This window comes from Telopea speciosissima, chromosome 10, assembly GCF_018873765.1.
Source record: "Telopea speciosissima isolate NSW1024214 ecotype Mountain lineage chromosome 10, Tspe_v1, whole genome shotgun sequence".
In the NCBI taxonomy this organism is placed as follows: Eukaryota; Viridiplantae; Streptophyta; class Magnoliopsida; order Proteales; family Proteaceae; genus Telopea; species Telopea speciosissima.
Genome location: NC_057925.1, coordinates 51,962,793 through 51,979,991, shown reverse-complemented (window position 1 = coordinate 51,979,991; position 17,199 = coordinate 51,962,793). Strand labels below are relative to the sequence as shown.

The 17,199-nt window shown below is 39.2% G+C and overlaps 2 protein-coding genes across 2 annotated transcripts; both read left to right on the top strand.

Annotated features, from left to right (window-relative positions):
* LOC122644009 (mogroside IE synthase-like) lies at positions 1–2,703 on the top strand. Its single transcript, XM_043837602.1, has 2 exons — positions 1–673; positions 1,939–2,703. Exons 1-2 carry the CDS (start codon positions 14–16, stop codon positions 2,668–2,670), a joined length of 1,392 nt encoding a protein of 463 aa, XP_043693537.1. The 5' UTR covers positions 1–13; the 3' UTR covers positions 2,671–2,703.
* Positions 2,704–11,153: 8,450 nt separating this feature from the next.
* Positions 11,154–13,878, top strand: LOC122644011 (mogroside IE synthase-like). The gene is made up of 2 exons (XM_043837603.1): positions 11,154–11,826; positions 13,066–13,878. Exons 1-2 carry the CDS (start codon positions 11,167–11,169, stop codon positions 13,795–13,797), a joined length of 1,392 nt encoding a protein of 463 aa, XP_043693538.1. The 5' UTR covers positions 11,154–11,166; the 3' UTR covers positions 13,798–13,878.
* The last annotated feature ends 3,321 nt before the right edge of the window (positions 13,879–17,199 follow it).

Here is a 17,199-nt window from a genome sequence, read left to right as displayed (position 1 = left end):
GAGAGAGAGGTAGATGGAGAAAATGAAGGAAGAAGGTGCAGGGGATGAAACCCATGTTTTACTTTTCCCATTTCCAGCTCAAGGCCACATAAACCCAATGCTGCAATTCTGTAAGCGTTTAGCCTCAAAGGGACTCAAAGTTACCATAGCCATGACCCTCTTCACCATCAAGTCTGCACACAATGAAGTCAGCAATAATGTTAGAGTTGAAGGTATATCTGATGGATTTGATGAAGGTGGCATTAAGGAAGCTGAAAGCCCAGGTGCTTATCTTGAGCGTTTCGAGGTCGTAGGTTCACAAAGCTTAGCCGAACTAATCGAGAAACAAGAAAGCTGTGGTTCCCCTTTCAGGTGTCTCATCTATGACTCTGTTTTACCTTGGGCACTAGAAGTAGCCAAGCGATTTGGCTTGGTCACAGCTTCCCTCTTCACTCAGTCATGTGCCAATGATGCCATCTACTACAATGTGAAGAAAGGGTTGTTGAGTATTCCTGTAGAAGGACCCACTGTTTCCCTACCTGGATTGCCAATACTAGGAATCCATGATCTACCATCTTTCATCTATAACTGGGGTTCATATCCTACTATACTAGATTCTGTTTTGAACCAGTTCAAAAATGTTGAGAAAGCAGATTGTCTTCTCCTTAACACATTTGACAAGTTGGAAGATGAGGTATGTAGGTCTTTCTATCCCTCTAATCAGTTTATATAAGTAGTTCATTTGCTTACAATACTTAAACCTCCCTGCTTTGGTAGGAATGTTGATGACTTCTCAAAAAGCCTCAAGCCACCAAATTGAGATGGTTATGCTAATAGAACTAGAAAAGTCTTTTTTCCAACAACCATTCACCGGTTAAAAAACAGACCACCAAGTGAAGAGTGGTTGTAGGTTAAGTTTTAATTATTTCCAAGAAAAAATTGTTAATATTTCAAAATTGTAGAAATGAAATTCAAGACTGCGTTTGGTATGCATTCTAGGTCGATTTTGCATTCTCGAACAATAAAAACAACTATTTTTATCCTCATAGAATGCGAATTGACTTAGAATGCATTCCAAGAATGCATATCAAACGCTGCCCAAAAGAGTCATCTTTGTTGATGACTAACACTATAAATCAATGTTGATGGAACACTGAAGGTCATTCAATACAATCACAAAATCAGAACAATTTAAGAAAAGAAACAGTGGGGCTGAGTCATGCCACCGGTCACTCTCCTTATGACCTTAGTCTCCCAAAATAAAACAGCTCCTATTGGCCCTCTAGTCCATGTGCGATCGCTGACTAGGTCACGTAGGATACTTTTGGGCTTATGCTTATTTTTCAGAAACGAAAACCAAAACAAAAAAGGAGGATTTCGTTTTAAGAGAAGAATTGAGATAGAGAGAAGGAGCAAAGAGAGAGCTAGAATCCGAAAATTTTGATGCAAATGAGTGTTATATGCTACCCTTCTATTTATAGGGGTGCCCTTTCATGACAATCATTTGAAGTGGCATGCCCCTTTAAAGGATGCACTTCAACTGGGAAGATTTTTAACCTTATGAAATCCGAAAGGATCGGAAAGATTCCAAATCAGCCTGGCCCAGCTCCGCATGCCTGTGTAAAAATAAAACCCAAACCATTGAAACATGGGTGAAGGGAGTCTTTCCTCTAAGAGTACTCCCTTACCAATCCTCAAGCAATGTGGGACTAAAGTTCTCAAAGCAAAATGCTATATATATGAAAGAGATCATGATTTATCACAACATCTTCTCTTGCATATTACTCTCTTAATTTCCCCCATTTTTTCCAAGCATGTAAGAAAAAATTATAAACTAACCATGGCTGTGCAAATTTTGTTTTCACGTGTTCATTTTTAATTATGATGGTAACCCATCAAACAGTTACTCAAATATTAATTGCCTTTTTGATATCATTAACCACTTTTTGGTTACAATAGGTACTGAAGTGGATGTCAAAGATATATCCAATCAAGACAATTGGACCAACTGTGCCATCAATTTATCTAGACAAACAGGTAGAAGATGACAAAGATTATGGTATGAGTCTTTTTGAGTCAAGCAAGGAGACCTGCATGGATTGGTTAAATATGAGAGAAGCTAGATCTGTTATCTATGTATCCTTTGGGAGCATGTGTGAACTTGGAGAGGAGCAGATGGAGGAACTAGCATTGGGTTTGAGGAATAGCAATCACTATTTCTTGTGGGTAGTGAGGAAATCTGAGGAAAACAAGCTCCCTAAGAGTTTGGTTGATGAGGATAAGTACTCAGAGAAAGGGTTGGTGGTAGCATGGTGTTCTCAATTGGAGGTGTTGGCTCACAAAGCAGTAGGATGCTTCATGACTCACTGTGGATGGAATTCGACAATCGAGGCTGTGAGTTTGGGGGTGCCGATGATCGCGATGCCACAATGGACAGATCAAACCATGAATGCAAAGTTTGTGGTGGATGTATGGGAAGTAGGAGTAAGAGTTAAATTGGATGAGAAGGGGATTGTTAGGAGGGAAGAGATAGAGAAATGTGTAAAGGAAGTTATGGATCAGGGAGATAGAGGAGAAATGATTAAGAGAAATGCTTTTAGATGGAAGGTGCTCGCCAAAGAAGCTGTAGATGAAGGGGGAAGTTCAGATAAGAACATTGAAGAATTTATAGCTTCACTTTTATGTGCTTGATTGTGTTGTTCTCATTGAAGAATTTGTAGTTGTTTCTTTTATCAGAACTTTAAAATTGGTTTATATTTATTATATTCTGTTGTGAAAGTTTTGTAGAATTTTTATTTTTGGTAAGCTTAAAATAATAATATTCTTTCAAAGAGAGTGTTGAAATGGAAAATTTGGACCAATCCCAGCCCTAATTTGGATCAATTAGAGGGAGATTTAGGATTACTAACTAACTCTATAGGGGTAAAAAACAAATTTTGCCTACCCAGTTGTTGTCCAATCCCAGCCCACCACAATCCCAACACACGTGGTGGGTTGGGATTGGACCACAACCAAACATGCGCAGTAGGAAAATTCCTAATTGTCAACTTGTAAAAAAAAATTATCTACTCTTTAACACCTTGTCGGCATGACCCTTATAACTCGCTCTCTAACATACTTGGCAGCCATTCAATGGATTTTATCCATGGTTTAAGGTATCAGAATCGGATCACTACTACAAAGTTTTGAAGGTGATCAATATCATATCGGTGGAACAGTACAGACAAGGGTTAAAATAGTTATTAAAAAAAAAACCCATTTTTTAAGAAAATTCAAGGGTATATTTGTCTGATACAGCCAATCCGTGCTGATACCGTAACGATATTGTATCGGCTTTGAAAATGACCAATACCATTAGGGATGTAAATGGATAACCGAAATCCGAATCTGAATCCGCATCCATATCCGTTTAGGGACATCCGTATTCATTTATAGATATCCAGAAAATAATCCGAATACTTTGATTAAGATCTGTCTGAAAAAAATTCAAATACTTAATAATAAAAAATTAAGTAAATAATGATTTTGAGGGTTTTTGAAGATTCAATAGCTTCTAGAATATGATGAAAAGAGAATCATGATCTAAGAGATATGGATTGAGAGTGACTTGTATCCTCTAGGGGGAGGAAGGTCCGGGTTACACAAGGCCGAGATGTAAACGGATGGTCGAAAATCCAAATCCGATCTACATCCAAATCCATTTAGAGGTATCTGTATTCAGCCAGGAAATATCCGACTCCGATCACATCCAAGCCGTATCCGATTTGATCCGTTTACATCCCTAGATACCATGCACTAAATCCATTAGTTTTATCTATAAAATAGCTTCTATAGATACCTTTTGCATAGGGATGTAAACGGATCGGATTCGGCTCGGATAGTGCTATATCAGCATCCGCATCTGATTAGCTTTCAGACGGATTCGGATAGTACTAAACGGATACGGACATGGATATTTTATCTATTTACATGTAAATATAGCTTTTCGGATAGCTATAGCCTATCCGTATTTGCATCCGTTTAACTTTCGAACGGATTTGAATAGTTCTAAATGGACACGGACAGGGATACGGAAATGAATTTCAGCTGTTCATTTACACCCCTACTTTTGCATAAGAGTTATTTTTTTAAGTCTCCTACACTTGGCCCTATAATTACCGAAACACTTCAATTTAAAATTTGGGCTGATGTTCTCTCTGCCGCATGGCAGCCTCCGCCTAGATACATGGACCTGCCATTCAGGAGGCAGGGCGATCATTTTGCCCACCCCATGTGTTTGGGCGCAACCGACCTAGAGAACATTTGACCTTAAAATTTTTTTTTTTTATTTTCTTAGAAAAGCAAATTTTCACCTATCGTTGTCCCTCATACTTTTGTGTGTACGATGATGTCAAAGATGAAGAGGGAAAACAAAAAGACTTATGATACCTTTTTACAAGGCTAAAAATAAAATTTCACATTAATTTTAACCGTTTTTTACAAGGCTATAAACGTGTAATTTGTCAACGGAATGAATAGCCATGCGATGGATCCACCCATGCATTGACAGGTACGTACACCATAATACAGGGGTGACAATTCTGGGCCGAACCAATCGGACAAATCAAAACTGACCGGTTCAGATTGAATTGAACCGAACTTTTTTTGTTTGATTTGTGGTTTTTATGCAACAGTAAAACTGAAACTAGTCCGATTGAAACCGATATAAAACCTAGACCAAAGTGGATAAATTTTTTTAAAAATAAAATAATTATTATTTCCTAGTATTTTTTAATGCATATATATATGTAAAACCGAAACCGAATAGGTAGCAGCCCGATAATGTCCGATAAGAGCCTGTTAATTCAACTCAATAAAAACCTAATCTAAATTGGATTTGAACCGACGTTTTGGCTTAACATTTTGGTTTCGATTTGGCCTATTACTTAGCTTGAAACCAGTTCAACCCGATCAATTGAAATCTGGCATAATGGTTGCAGGCTATGTAGTTATCAATTTCCACATACTTTGGGAGAGCATTTGTCAATTTATTTGGGGTAAATTACATGTCACCCCTTGGTTTTCAAACGAAACTCAGATCACACCCTGGTTTTGAAAAAACTCAAATCACCCCCCTAGTTTAGACCCCAATATGACAAATTAGTCCCTACTGTTAGTTTTATGTTGTAAAGTGATGATGTCAGCCAGTTAAATAAATTTAAATCCCTAAACTACCCTTGACCAATGTTGAAGATGAAGGGAGGGTAGTATTATAAATCTAATTCTAATGTTTTAGTACAAGAGTAAAATAGTTCTTTCACACCAATAACTAACAGCGGATTAACACCGTTATTATAGAGGGGGTGATTTGAATTTTTCAAAAATCAAAGGGTGATTAAAGTTTCATTTGAAAACCAGGGGGTAACATATAATTTACCCATTGATTTATTATAGTCCACCATCAGCAGGTAAAATGGTTATTACATTCCCATGGTAGGAACCATAGGTAAAATTGTTCCTATATGCCTATTGCAGGAACTCATTCCTTCACATCCATATTTTTTACCACATGGACAAATGATGTGTCTATTTCGACCATTAGATTCTTTATCAATAATGAAATTGTTTTTATAAATTGTGGTATAGAAAAAATTAATACATTCAAAGAAATTTATACCTATAATTCTATGGATCAACTATGGATTATTCTTGTAAAAATGTTGTCAAATGGGGCCTAAGGCCATTAATTAACAATGGGAAAAAGAAGGCTGCCAACTGGGTCTGGTGGCATCACGACACGGGAAGAGTGAATTAACCAGCCCACCCCCCATAAAATGAAAATTTTCATTGGAACGAGTAATTTAAAGCAGAAGAGAGAAATCGTCCCTTCCATTTGTTTCCAAGAAAACACAATGTAGAAGGAATCTATAACCTAAATTTGTTAATTGAGAATGTTCAATCATTGTAAGATGGGACAAAGTTTTCCTCCACCTATAATGGACGGTTCACCCACCATCCTAGAGTTCACAAACCCCTTCTAGGATTTTCGTATGTTCCAAAATACCCTCCCGATACCCATTCCTGTCCTCTCCCACCCCTCGGTGAATGGGATCCCATTCACCATGGGTGGAGAGAAACTCGGTCCTTGTAAGATTGATTGTAAAAGGGGAATCGAAAAGTTAGAGGAAAGAACAACGACAAGAGGGAGAGATGAGAATTTTTGTAAAATTGATGGAATGCAATGTTACAGAGCAGCACAAACCTTTCACAGAAATCCATTCGTAAGGCTGAAAAATGTGATCTCAAAAGATTTTGAGGTCACACACCCCTTACGAGTATTGTTCAATTTGCATCCTCTAACAAATGGACCATGCCACTCCAAATGATTAATGTGTGTCTACAATTCAGATCTTCTACGATCTGACTGCTCGTAGCGGCCTGAGCGGTGCAGAGACACAAGGCGTTGTGCAATGTCCACCTTACCCCTGCCCGAGCGCCTTGCCCGAGTGGGGGTAAGACGGTCATTGCGCATTGCCTTATGTTTACACCGCTCAGGCTGCCCGGACAGCTAGACCGTAGAAGCTCCGGATCCATGTGTCTATCTCTTTCCTCAAATTCAAAAAAAAAATAATTAATTTTTTTCTTTTCTTTTTTCTCCATTTCTTGTTAATCAAACCTAACCTAAATGACATGTAGTAGCCCAGACTGGAGAGTTTACAGAGAAGCAAAGATGAATTGTGTATTTGATTCATTGACTTGGGAAGAAAGAGAGAGGACCACAAACCCAAAATTTCGTCAAAACACGTTCCTTAACTTTGTCCCTAGGGGTGTCAACGGGCCGGTTCGGGCTTTTTGGTTTCAGTGTGACTTTTATAGAAACCGAAACCAAACCATTAAGATATGTTCGGTTTCGGTGCGGTTTGGTTTCGTGTCAGTTTCGATTTATGATAACAGGTTGATATCGGTTTGGATTCGATTTGGTACCGGTTTTATATAACTATTAAGGTTCGGTTAGTGCTAATTTTTCTTCTCTTTCTCTTATGAGTACATAAAATATTTCAAATACAATGCATTTTTGTATCCTATGTCCTATGGCCTATGGATACAATTGGTTGGGTAATCACTAACAAAGGATATGAGATAAAGTGAGAAACTATCACAACACATTTAGGGGGCAATGGGGCATTAGGCATTTACTAATTTACTCATTTATCGGGTTAGGTCGGTTCGGTTTGGGTTCGGGCCTAACGGTTTGGGCTACCGGTGCACCGTCGGGCTAGTCCAAACCAAACCAAACCGTTTGCCTCTCTGGATCCACAAACTGAACCAAACCATTAAGAGTTTGGTCCGGTGTGGTATGGGTCGTTCGGGCTGGTTCAGGCCGGTTTCATCGGTTCGGGTTGGGTATTGACACCCCTATTTGTCCCCAAGGAAAACCTACATCTCATTCTCACCATCCACACAAAAAAAAAAGGGTTTTTGTCAAATGTCCCCTTGAAAATGTCTATTTGTCTAAATGTTTTCTTACAATTTTTCTAATTGTAAAATCCCCCTTATTTTAAACAAATTGTAGCATTTTGGTCCTGTCTGTTAATTTGAGACGTTCAACATTAGTTTTAGGGACTGTAATGACTAAAATGCCGTTGTGATAAAAACCAACCAAAATTAAAAATTAAAATGACCAAATTACCCTCATCTTCCCCGGATCCTTCAGAGTTTGAAATTGAAAATTTTTTCCACTTTCATCTGAACTTTGAACGATTAACCAACAATCTTAGGGTAAAGAGTTCATTCAAGAAAGGAGGAGATGATAGCATCAGCAGGGTCCATGATTCCTGATACATCCAATATTCACAGGGCCAATCAACGACCGCCACGTGTCATAGACGACCTGCCCCATAGCCAAGGGGAACGGACCGGAGTCCCAGCACCATTCGGGGGCGGCCACTACTCGGGCGCGGCCACACATCCGGGGCGCGGCCTCCTCACAGCCTCACCCAGGCGCGGCCTCACCCAGGCGCGGCCTCCTCACGGCCTCACCTAGGCGCGGCCTCACCCAGGCGCGGCCTCCTCACCAGGGGCGCGGCCTCACCCAGGCGCGGCCTCCTCACAGCCTCACCCAGGCGCGGCCTCCTCACAGCCTCACCAGGCGCGGCATCATGGGCACCTGAGGTGGGGGCCACCCATCTACGACCCCGACCGTATCGTTAAGACTCATGTCACTACCAGGACTCTAGACCCTTAGAGGTCACGTCATCCAGACGGATTCAAGCACCAAGGACGTTATCACCACACGCGGATATCTATCCACCAAGGATCCTGATGCCACCAGGACACTCCCTCCCGCGGGGAGATGGCCAATCAGGATAGAGCCCCGTTACCCAGGGCCTCTATCCACTCAACGGCACAATCATCAATCAAACGGGGACTCTCCACACCGCCATATGCTACTATAAAAGGCAAAGGTACACAACCCCATAGGGGACAGCTAAACTCATACTGAATAATCACTATTCATCTGTTTGCGCCAGGAGATCTAACTTTGGCATCGGAGAGCCCTAGGCCGGGACCACACCGGTTCTCTCTGTTGACCCCTTTGGTCCACTTGCAGGTGACGGCACTCGCAGGACCGCTCGACGATTTCTTGACGCAACAATTCCATTGTTCATCGTCTTTCTTCCTCTTCTATTTTTGTACAAATTCATCTATTGCAAGGCCTGAATTGATCTCTTCCACTACAGGAAAGGTTGTTTATGAATCCAAGTATTTCACACAGACGCTAGATGACTTCAATTTCTAGCCCCAAGGCTACCAGACCATTCAACAAAGGTATCTCATCAACCACAACTACTGGGGTGGTGCCAAGAACAATGCCCCTATTTTCGTTTACACAGGAAATGAAGGCAACATCGAATGGTTCGCCCAGAACATAGGTTTCATGATTGACACTGCCCCTCATTGCAAAGTCTTAGGGAAAATTTTTCAGTTTCAAACCCTAGACATTTGGGGAAGATGAAGGTAATTTGATAATTTTAGTTTTTAATTTTGATGGATTTTTATCAAAGGGGCATTTAGGTTATTAGATTTTCTAAAACTAACATTTAACGACCCAAATTAATGGATTGGACCAAAGTGCTACAATGTTTTGAAATTAGGGAGACATTTGTAATTAGAAAAATTGTAAAAGGGCATTTGAACAATTGGACATTTTCAAGAAGGCATTTGACAAAAACCCAAAAAATTAAAAAACTTGGGAAGAAAGAGAGACGATCACAAACCCCAAATTTCGTCAAAACACATTCCTTAACTTTGTCCTCAAGGAAAACCTATATCTCATTCTCACCATCCACACCAAAAATAAAAAAAATAAAAAAAATAAAAATCCCCACTAACTGAGCAACGATTAATTGTTTATTGACTTATTTGACCATGGAGGAACAAAGAAGACCCCCAAAAATCTATTAGAATTGGAAACTTGAATCATAAACTCGCCTTTGAGGTAATATATATGTTACGTAACAATACTGCTGCAGAATGGCGATTTGAATATATATATATAAATAAATAAAATAAAAAATAATAATAAAAAAAAAAAAAAAAAACCGGAAGAGAGCACACACACAAGACAATTATTTAAGAAGTTCATCCCCAATAAGGTAGTCTATATCTATAGTCAAGTGATAGTCTAGATCCACTATTTCAATGAAGAGAATTACAAAACCTCTCACAATCTCTCAAAATAATAACCACTACATGTAGCATTTTCACGCGTTACAATATAGAGAAAACTCTAACCCACAAAAGTATAAAATTGCTCCTAGAAGTGCACACGGTTTGGTCTGTGGAACAAACCAACATAGGGCAAATAATATGTCAAATCGAAGATCTCAACGAGCTCTTCAGGGGGGGACGTATGCACTTTTTGTCCGTTTTCACGCGTGTCGAATGCAAAACAGCCTGCTGAAGAATCAACGGTACTTTCTAGATTAAAACTGAGATCATACCAATAACAATATAGATTGCAAGGGAGGGAAGGGACGCTGCAAAGAAGAAAAAGTATGAGAAGAATGTGAGGGAGATAGAAGGAATTTAATGGTTTGTGTGTTTCCCGATTTTCCCCCAAATGAAAAGGTAAAATTGGGATAAAAAAAATATAAACGACAAGGGTAAAGGAGTCAGGTTCCGGTTAAACCAATATTAATTTATTAGTTGTATGTGTGGCTCACTGAGGAACTGCCACGCACGCTGTTACTCAGATCCTCTACAGTGCATATCTGACAGCTGAGAGCATCTGGACACGTACCTAGAATGCGAAAAAGATCCTGTGCATCCGGGCAGCTGGGTTGCATGTGCAGTGCCAGACTCAAGGTGCTGCGCTTTGACCGCCTTACCCCTGCTCGGGCAAGGGGCTTGGGCAGGGGTAAGGTGGTCAAAGCACGCTGCCTTGAGTCTAGCGCTGCACATGTAGCCCGACTGCCCGGATGCATAGGAGTCAGGTCCCCTAGAATGCCTCCAACCATTGGATGCGCACTGGAGGGGCTGACGTGCTGGAGAGGATTCTTCTCCTCAAAATTTTATCCCTCAATGTGGGACCTAGTTTTCCTCCAGCCATGGCGGGAGCTGGAGGATCTAGCCCAGCCAAAACAGAGGGGTTTGGTCATTTCATAGGGTGGGCCTCCCGATGAAATGACCCAAACACCCCTGTTTTGGCTGGGCTGGAGGAGAGCTCAATGTGGGGGCACATAAGCCTACCTTTCCAGACTTTTCGACTACTGCCATTTGTCCTGTTTGTCCTCTTTATTGTTTTCTTTTGCAAGCTCTTACACTATATATCAAGCCATCTACAAATGGTCCAAACAATAAATCTATCAACTGTGAGGTCATAGTCAAACACTTGTGAATGATTCCAATTGAAAACGTAGGCAGTGACGTCAAATTCACTAAAGCAGCAAAAAACATGGATACATGCATATACCCATCAAAGAAACTCAATTCCTTCCAAAAGACTTGTTCAAAAATATGTGTTAAACAGTTTGTGGTTCTTATTAGGGGCAACACCATTTTGACTACATTAAATTGAATTCCAAAAGAACTTTCTTTTTCTTGAAAGCCAAGTTAGCACATCTCTTGTCCTGTCAAAACTATTTAGCTACCACTCAATTTCTTCACATTATCTTCACTGGGGCTCTAACAGAGAGAGAGAGGTAGATGGAGAAAATGAAGGAAGAGGGTGCAGGGGATGAAACCCATGTTTTACTTTTCCCATTTCCAGCTCAAGGCCACATAAACCCAATGCTGCAATTCTGTAAGCGTTTAGCCTCAAAGGGACTCAAAGTTACCATAGCCATGACCCTCTTCACCATCAAGTCTGCACACAATAAAGTCAGCAATAATGTTAGAGTTGAAGCTATATCTGATGGCTTTGATGAAGGTGGCATTAAGGAAGCTGAAAGCCCAGGTGCTTATCTTGAGCGTTTCGAGGTCGTAGGTTCACAAAGCTTAGCTGAACTAATCGAGAAACAAGAAAGCTGTGATTCCCCTTTCAGGTGTCTCATCTATGACTCTGTTTTACCTTGGGCACTAGAAGTAGCCAAGCGATTTGGCTTGGTCACAGCTACCTTCTTCACTCAGTCTTGTGCCAATGATGCCATCTACTACAATGTGAAGAAAGGGTTGTTGAGTATTCCTGTAGAAGGACCCACTGTCTCCCTACCTGGATTGCCAATACTAGGAATCCATGATCTACCATCCTTCATCTATAACTGGGGTTCATATCCACATTTTCTAGATGTTTGTTTGAATCAGTTCAAAAATGTTGAGAAAGCAGATTGTCTCCTCCTTAACACATTTGACAAGTTGGAAGATGAGGTATGTAGGTCTTTCTATCCCTCTTATACACAGTTTGTTTAATATTAGTTCATTTGCTTAGAATACTTAAACCTCCTTGCTCTGGTAGGAATGTTGATGAACTTCTCAAAAAGCCTCAAGCCACCAAATTGAGATGGTTATGCTAATATAACTAGAAAAGTCTTCTTTCCAACAACCATTCAACTGTTAAAAAAGACCAACAAGTGAAGAGTGGCTGTTGGTCGATTTTGTATTCTCGGACGATAAAAACAACTATTTTTATCATCCGAAAATGCGAATTGACTTAGACTGCATTCCAAGAATGCATATCAAACGCTGCCCAAAAGAGTCATCTTTGTTGATGACTAACACTATTAATCAATGTTGATGGAACACTGAAAGTCATTCAGTGTTGTATATATCATGTCCTCCACTACAATCACAAAATCAAAATAAGGTAAGGAGAGAAACAGTGGAGCTGAGTCATGCCACCGGTCACTCTCCTTATGACCTTAGCTCCCCCTTACTGATGACAGCGGGGTAGTGTGAATTAGTCTTCCAAAATAAAATAGCTCCTATTGGCCTTCTAGTCCATGTGTGCTCGTTGACTAGGCCCCGTAGGATACTTTTGGGGTTATGTTTATTTTCAAAAACAAAAACCAAAACAAAAAGGAGGATTTCATTTTAAGAGAAGAATTGAGATAGAGAAAAGGAGCTAAGAGAGAGCTAGAATCTGAAAATTTTGATGCAAATGAGTGTTAGTTATGTGCTACCCTTCTATTTATAGGGGTGCCCTTTCATGGCAACCCTTTGAAGTGGTATGTCCCAAGGATTTTTAACCTTATGAAATCCAAAAGGATCGGAAAGATTCCAAATCAGGCTGGCCCAGCTCAGCATGCTCATGTAAAAATAAAACTCAGACCATCGAAACATGGGTGAAGAGAGTCTTTCCTCTAAGACTCCCTTACCAATCCTCAAGCAATGTGAGACTAAAGTTCTCATAGCAAAATGCTATATATATATATATATATATATATATATGAAAGAGATCATGATTTATCACAACATCATCTCTTCCATATTACTCTCTTAATTTCCTTCATTTTTTTCCAAGCATGTAAGAAATAATTATAAACTAACCATGGCTGTACAAATTTTGTTTTCACATGTTCATTTTTAATTATGATGGTAACCCATCAAACAGTTACTCAAATATTAATTGCTTTTTTGATATCATTAACCACTTATTGGTTACAATAGGTACTGAAATGGATGTCAAAGATATATGCAATCAAGACAATTGGACCAACTGTGCCATCAATTTATCTGGACAAACGGGTAGAAGATGACAAAGATTATGGTCTGAGTCTTTTTGAGTCAAGCATGGAGACCTGCATGGATTGGTTAAATATGAGAGAAGCTGGATCTGTTATTTATGTATCCTTTGGGAGCGTTTCTGAACTTGGAGAGGAGCAGATGGAGGAACTAGCATTTGGTTTGAGGAATAGCAATCATTATTTCTTATGGGTAGTGAGGAAATCTGAGGAAAACAAGCTCCCTAAGAGTTTGGTTGATGAGGATAAGTACTTCGAGAAAGGGTTGGTAGTAGCATGGTGTTCTCAATTGGAGGTGTTGGCTCACAAAGCAGTAGGATGTTTCATGACTCACTGTGGATGGAACTCGACAACCGAGGCTGTGAGTTTGGGGGTGCCGATGATCGCGATGCCACAATGGACAGATCAAACCATGAATGCAAAGTTTGTGGTGGATGTATGGGAAGTAGGAGTAAGAGTTAAATTGGATGAGAAGGGGATTGTTAGGAGGGAAGAGATAGAGAAATGTGTAAAGGAAGTTATGGATCAGGGAGATAGAGGAGAAATGATTAAGAGAAATGCTTTTAGGTGGAAGATGCTGGCCAAAGAAGCTGTAGATGAAGGGGGGAGTTCAGATAAGAACATTGAAGAATTTGTAGTTTCACTTTTATGTGCTTGATTGTGTTGTTCTCATTAAAGAATTTGTAGTTGTTTCTTTTACAAGCACTTTAATATGGTTGAAATTTATGACATTTTGTTGTGAAAGTTTTGTAGAATTTTTTTTTTGGCAAACTTAAAATAATAATATTCTTTAAAGGAGAGTGTTGAAATGGATAATTTGGACCAATCCCAACCCTAATTTGGATCAATTAGAGGGAGGTTTAAGATTACTAACTAACTCTACAGGGATAAAAAAAAAATTCTGCCTACCCAGTTGTTGTCCAATCCCAGCCCACCACAATCCCAACGCACGTGTTGGGTTGGAATTGGACCACAATCAAACATACGCAGTAGGAAAATTCCTAATAGTCAACTTGTAAAAAAAAATTAGGGAAAATTACATGATTAGCTACTTTTGGGTTTTCATTTACAAAACTGTCCACCCTATGTTTGAGTTAACAAAAATAGATAAAAACAAGTTAAAGTTTACAAAACTAGACAAAATAATGTCTCTCCCTCCCACACTTACTTTTTTAGACATTTTTACCCCTGTCATTGCCTTCTCGCCCAGGCATCCTCCGTTTCCTACAACCCTACCCTTGTCCTAGCCACCGCCATTCTTTGCTACCCCAAGTAACAAAGGAAAAAAACAAAGAGATTTTTTCAGAGGGGAACTGCTGAGGAAGGAAGGAGAGTCACTGTTTTGTCTAGTTTTGTAAAACTAAACTTATTTTTGTCTATTTTTGTTAACTCAAACATAGGGTGGACAGTTATGTAAATGAAAACCCAAAAGTAGCTAATCATGTAATTCTCCTAAAAAATTATCTACTCTTTAGCACCTTGTCGGCATGACCCTTATGACTCGCTCTCTAACATACTTGGCAGCCATTCAATGGATTTTATCCATGGTTTAAGGTATCGTAATCGAATCACTACTGAAAAGTTTTGAAGGTGATCAATATCATATCGGTGGAACAGTACGGACAAGGGTTAAAATAATAGTAAAAAAAAAACCCCCATTTTTTAAGAAAATTCAAGGGTATACTTGTATTGTACCATCCATGCTGATACCGTAACGATATTGTATCAGCTTTGAAAATGACCAATACCATTAGGGATGTAAATGGATAACCGAAATCTGAATCCACATCCGTATTCGTTTAGAGATATCTGAAAAATAATCCGAATCCTTTGATTAAAATCTATCTAAAAAAATCCGAATACATAATAATAAAAAATTAAGTAAATAATGATTTTGAGGGTTTTTGAAGATTCAATAGGTTCTAGAATATGATGAAAAGAGAATCATGATCTAAGAGATATGGATTGAGAGTGAATTGTATCCACTAGGGGGAGAAAGGTCCGACTTACACAAGGTAGAGATGCAAATGGATGGTCGAAAATCCAAATCCGATCTACATCCGAATCCATTTAGAGGTATTTGTATTCGGCCAGGGAATATCTGGCTCCGATTACATCCGATTCATATCCGATCCGAATCCGATCTATTTACATCCCTAGATACCATGCACTAAAACCATTAGTTTTATCTATAAAATAACTTCTATAGATACCTTTTGCATAAGAGCTTTTTTTTCAATCTCCTACACTTGACCCTATAATTACCGAAACACTTCAATTTAGAATTTTGATTGATGTTCTCTGTGCTGCAGTGCAGCCTCCTCCTAGATACATGGGCCTGTCATTCAGGGGGCAGTGTGGTCATTTCGCCCACCCCATGTGTCTGGGCGCAACCAACACAGAGAACATTTGGCCTTAGAAATTTTTTTTTTTATTTTCTTAGAAAAGCAAATTTTCACTATCCTTGTCTCTAGTACTTTGTGTACGATTGATGTCAAAGATTAAGGACAACAAAAAAGACTATGATACCTTTTTACAAGGCTCAAAATAGAATTTCACATTAATTTTAACCCTTTTTTACAAGGCTAAAAATGTGTAATTTGTCAACGAAATGAATAACTATGCGCTGGATCCACCCATGCATTGACAAGTACGTACACCATAATACAGGGGTGACAATTCGGGTCGAACCAATCGGACAAATCAAAACTGACCGGTTCAGACTGAATTGAACCGAGCTTTTTTGGTTTGAATTGTGGTTTTTATGAAATAGTAAAACCGAAACTAGCCTGATTGAAACCGATATAAAACCTAGATCAAAATGGATAAAGTTTTTAAAAAATAAAATAATTATTATTTCCCAATATTTTTTAATGTATATATATGTAAAACCGAAACCGAATAAGTAGCAGCCCGATAAAGTCTGACAAGAGCCCATTAGTTCAACTCAATAAAAAACTAATCTAAATCGAATTGGAACCGACTTCTTGGCTTAACATTTTGGTTTCGATTTGACCTATTACTTAGCCTGAAACTAGTTCAACTCGACCAATTGGCACCTGCCATAATAGTTGTAGTCTATGTAGTTATCAATTTCCATATACTTTGGGAGAGCATTTGCCAATTTTTAACCACATGGACAAATGATGTGTCTATTTCGACCATTTGATTCTTTTTCAATAATGAAATTGTTTTTATAAATTGTGATATAGAAAAAAATTAATATATTCAAAGAAATTTATACCTATAATTCTATGGATCAAGTATGGATTACTCTTGCAAAACGTTGTCAAATCGACCCTAAGGCCATTAATTAACGAATGGGAAAAAGAAGGCTGCCAATTGGGTCTGAGTGTTATCGCGACACGGGAAGAGCAAATTAACCAGTCCACCCCCCATAAAATGAAAATTTTCATTGGAACGAGTAATTTAAAGCATAAGAGAGAAATCGTTCCCCATTTGTTTCCAGGAAAACTGTCTATAACCTAAAATTGTTAATTGAGAATGTTAAAACATTGTAAGATAGGACAAAGTTTTCCTCCACCTATAGTGGACGGTTCACCCACCATCCTAGAGTAGGGGTGTAAATGAATAGAAGAAATCCGTTTCCGTATCCATGTCCGTATCTGTTTAGCACTATCCAAAGCCGTCCGAAAGCTAAACGGATGCGGATACGGATAAGCTATAGCTATCCCAAAAGCAATATTTACACGTAAACGGATAAAATATCCGATCCGAATCCGTGTCCATATCCGTTTAACACTATCCAAATCCGTCCAAAAGCTAATCAGATACGGATGTGGATATAGCACTATCCGATCCGAATCCGATCCATTTGCATCCCTATCCTAGAGTTCACAAACCCCTTCTAGGATTTTTGTATGTTCCAAAATACCCTCCCAATACCCATTCCTGGTCTCTCCCTCCCCTCGCTGAATGGGATCCCATTCACCATGGGTGGAGAAAAACTCAGTCCTTGTAAGATTGATTGTAAAAGGGGAATCGAAAAGTTAGAGGAAAGAACAATGACAACAGGGAGAGATGAGAATTGTTGTAAAAC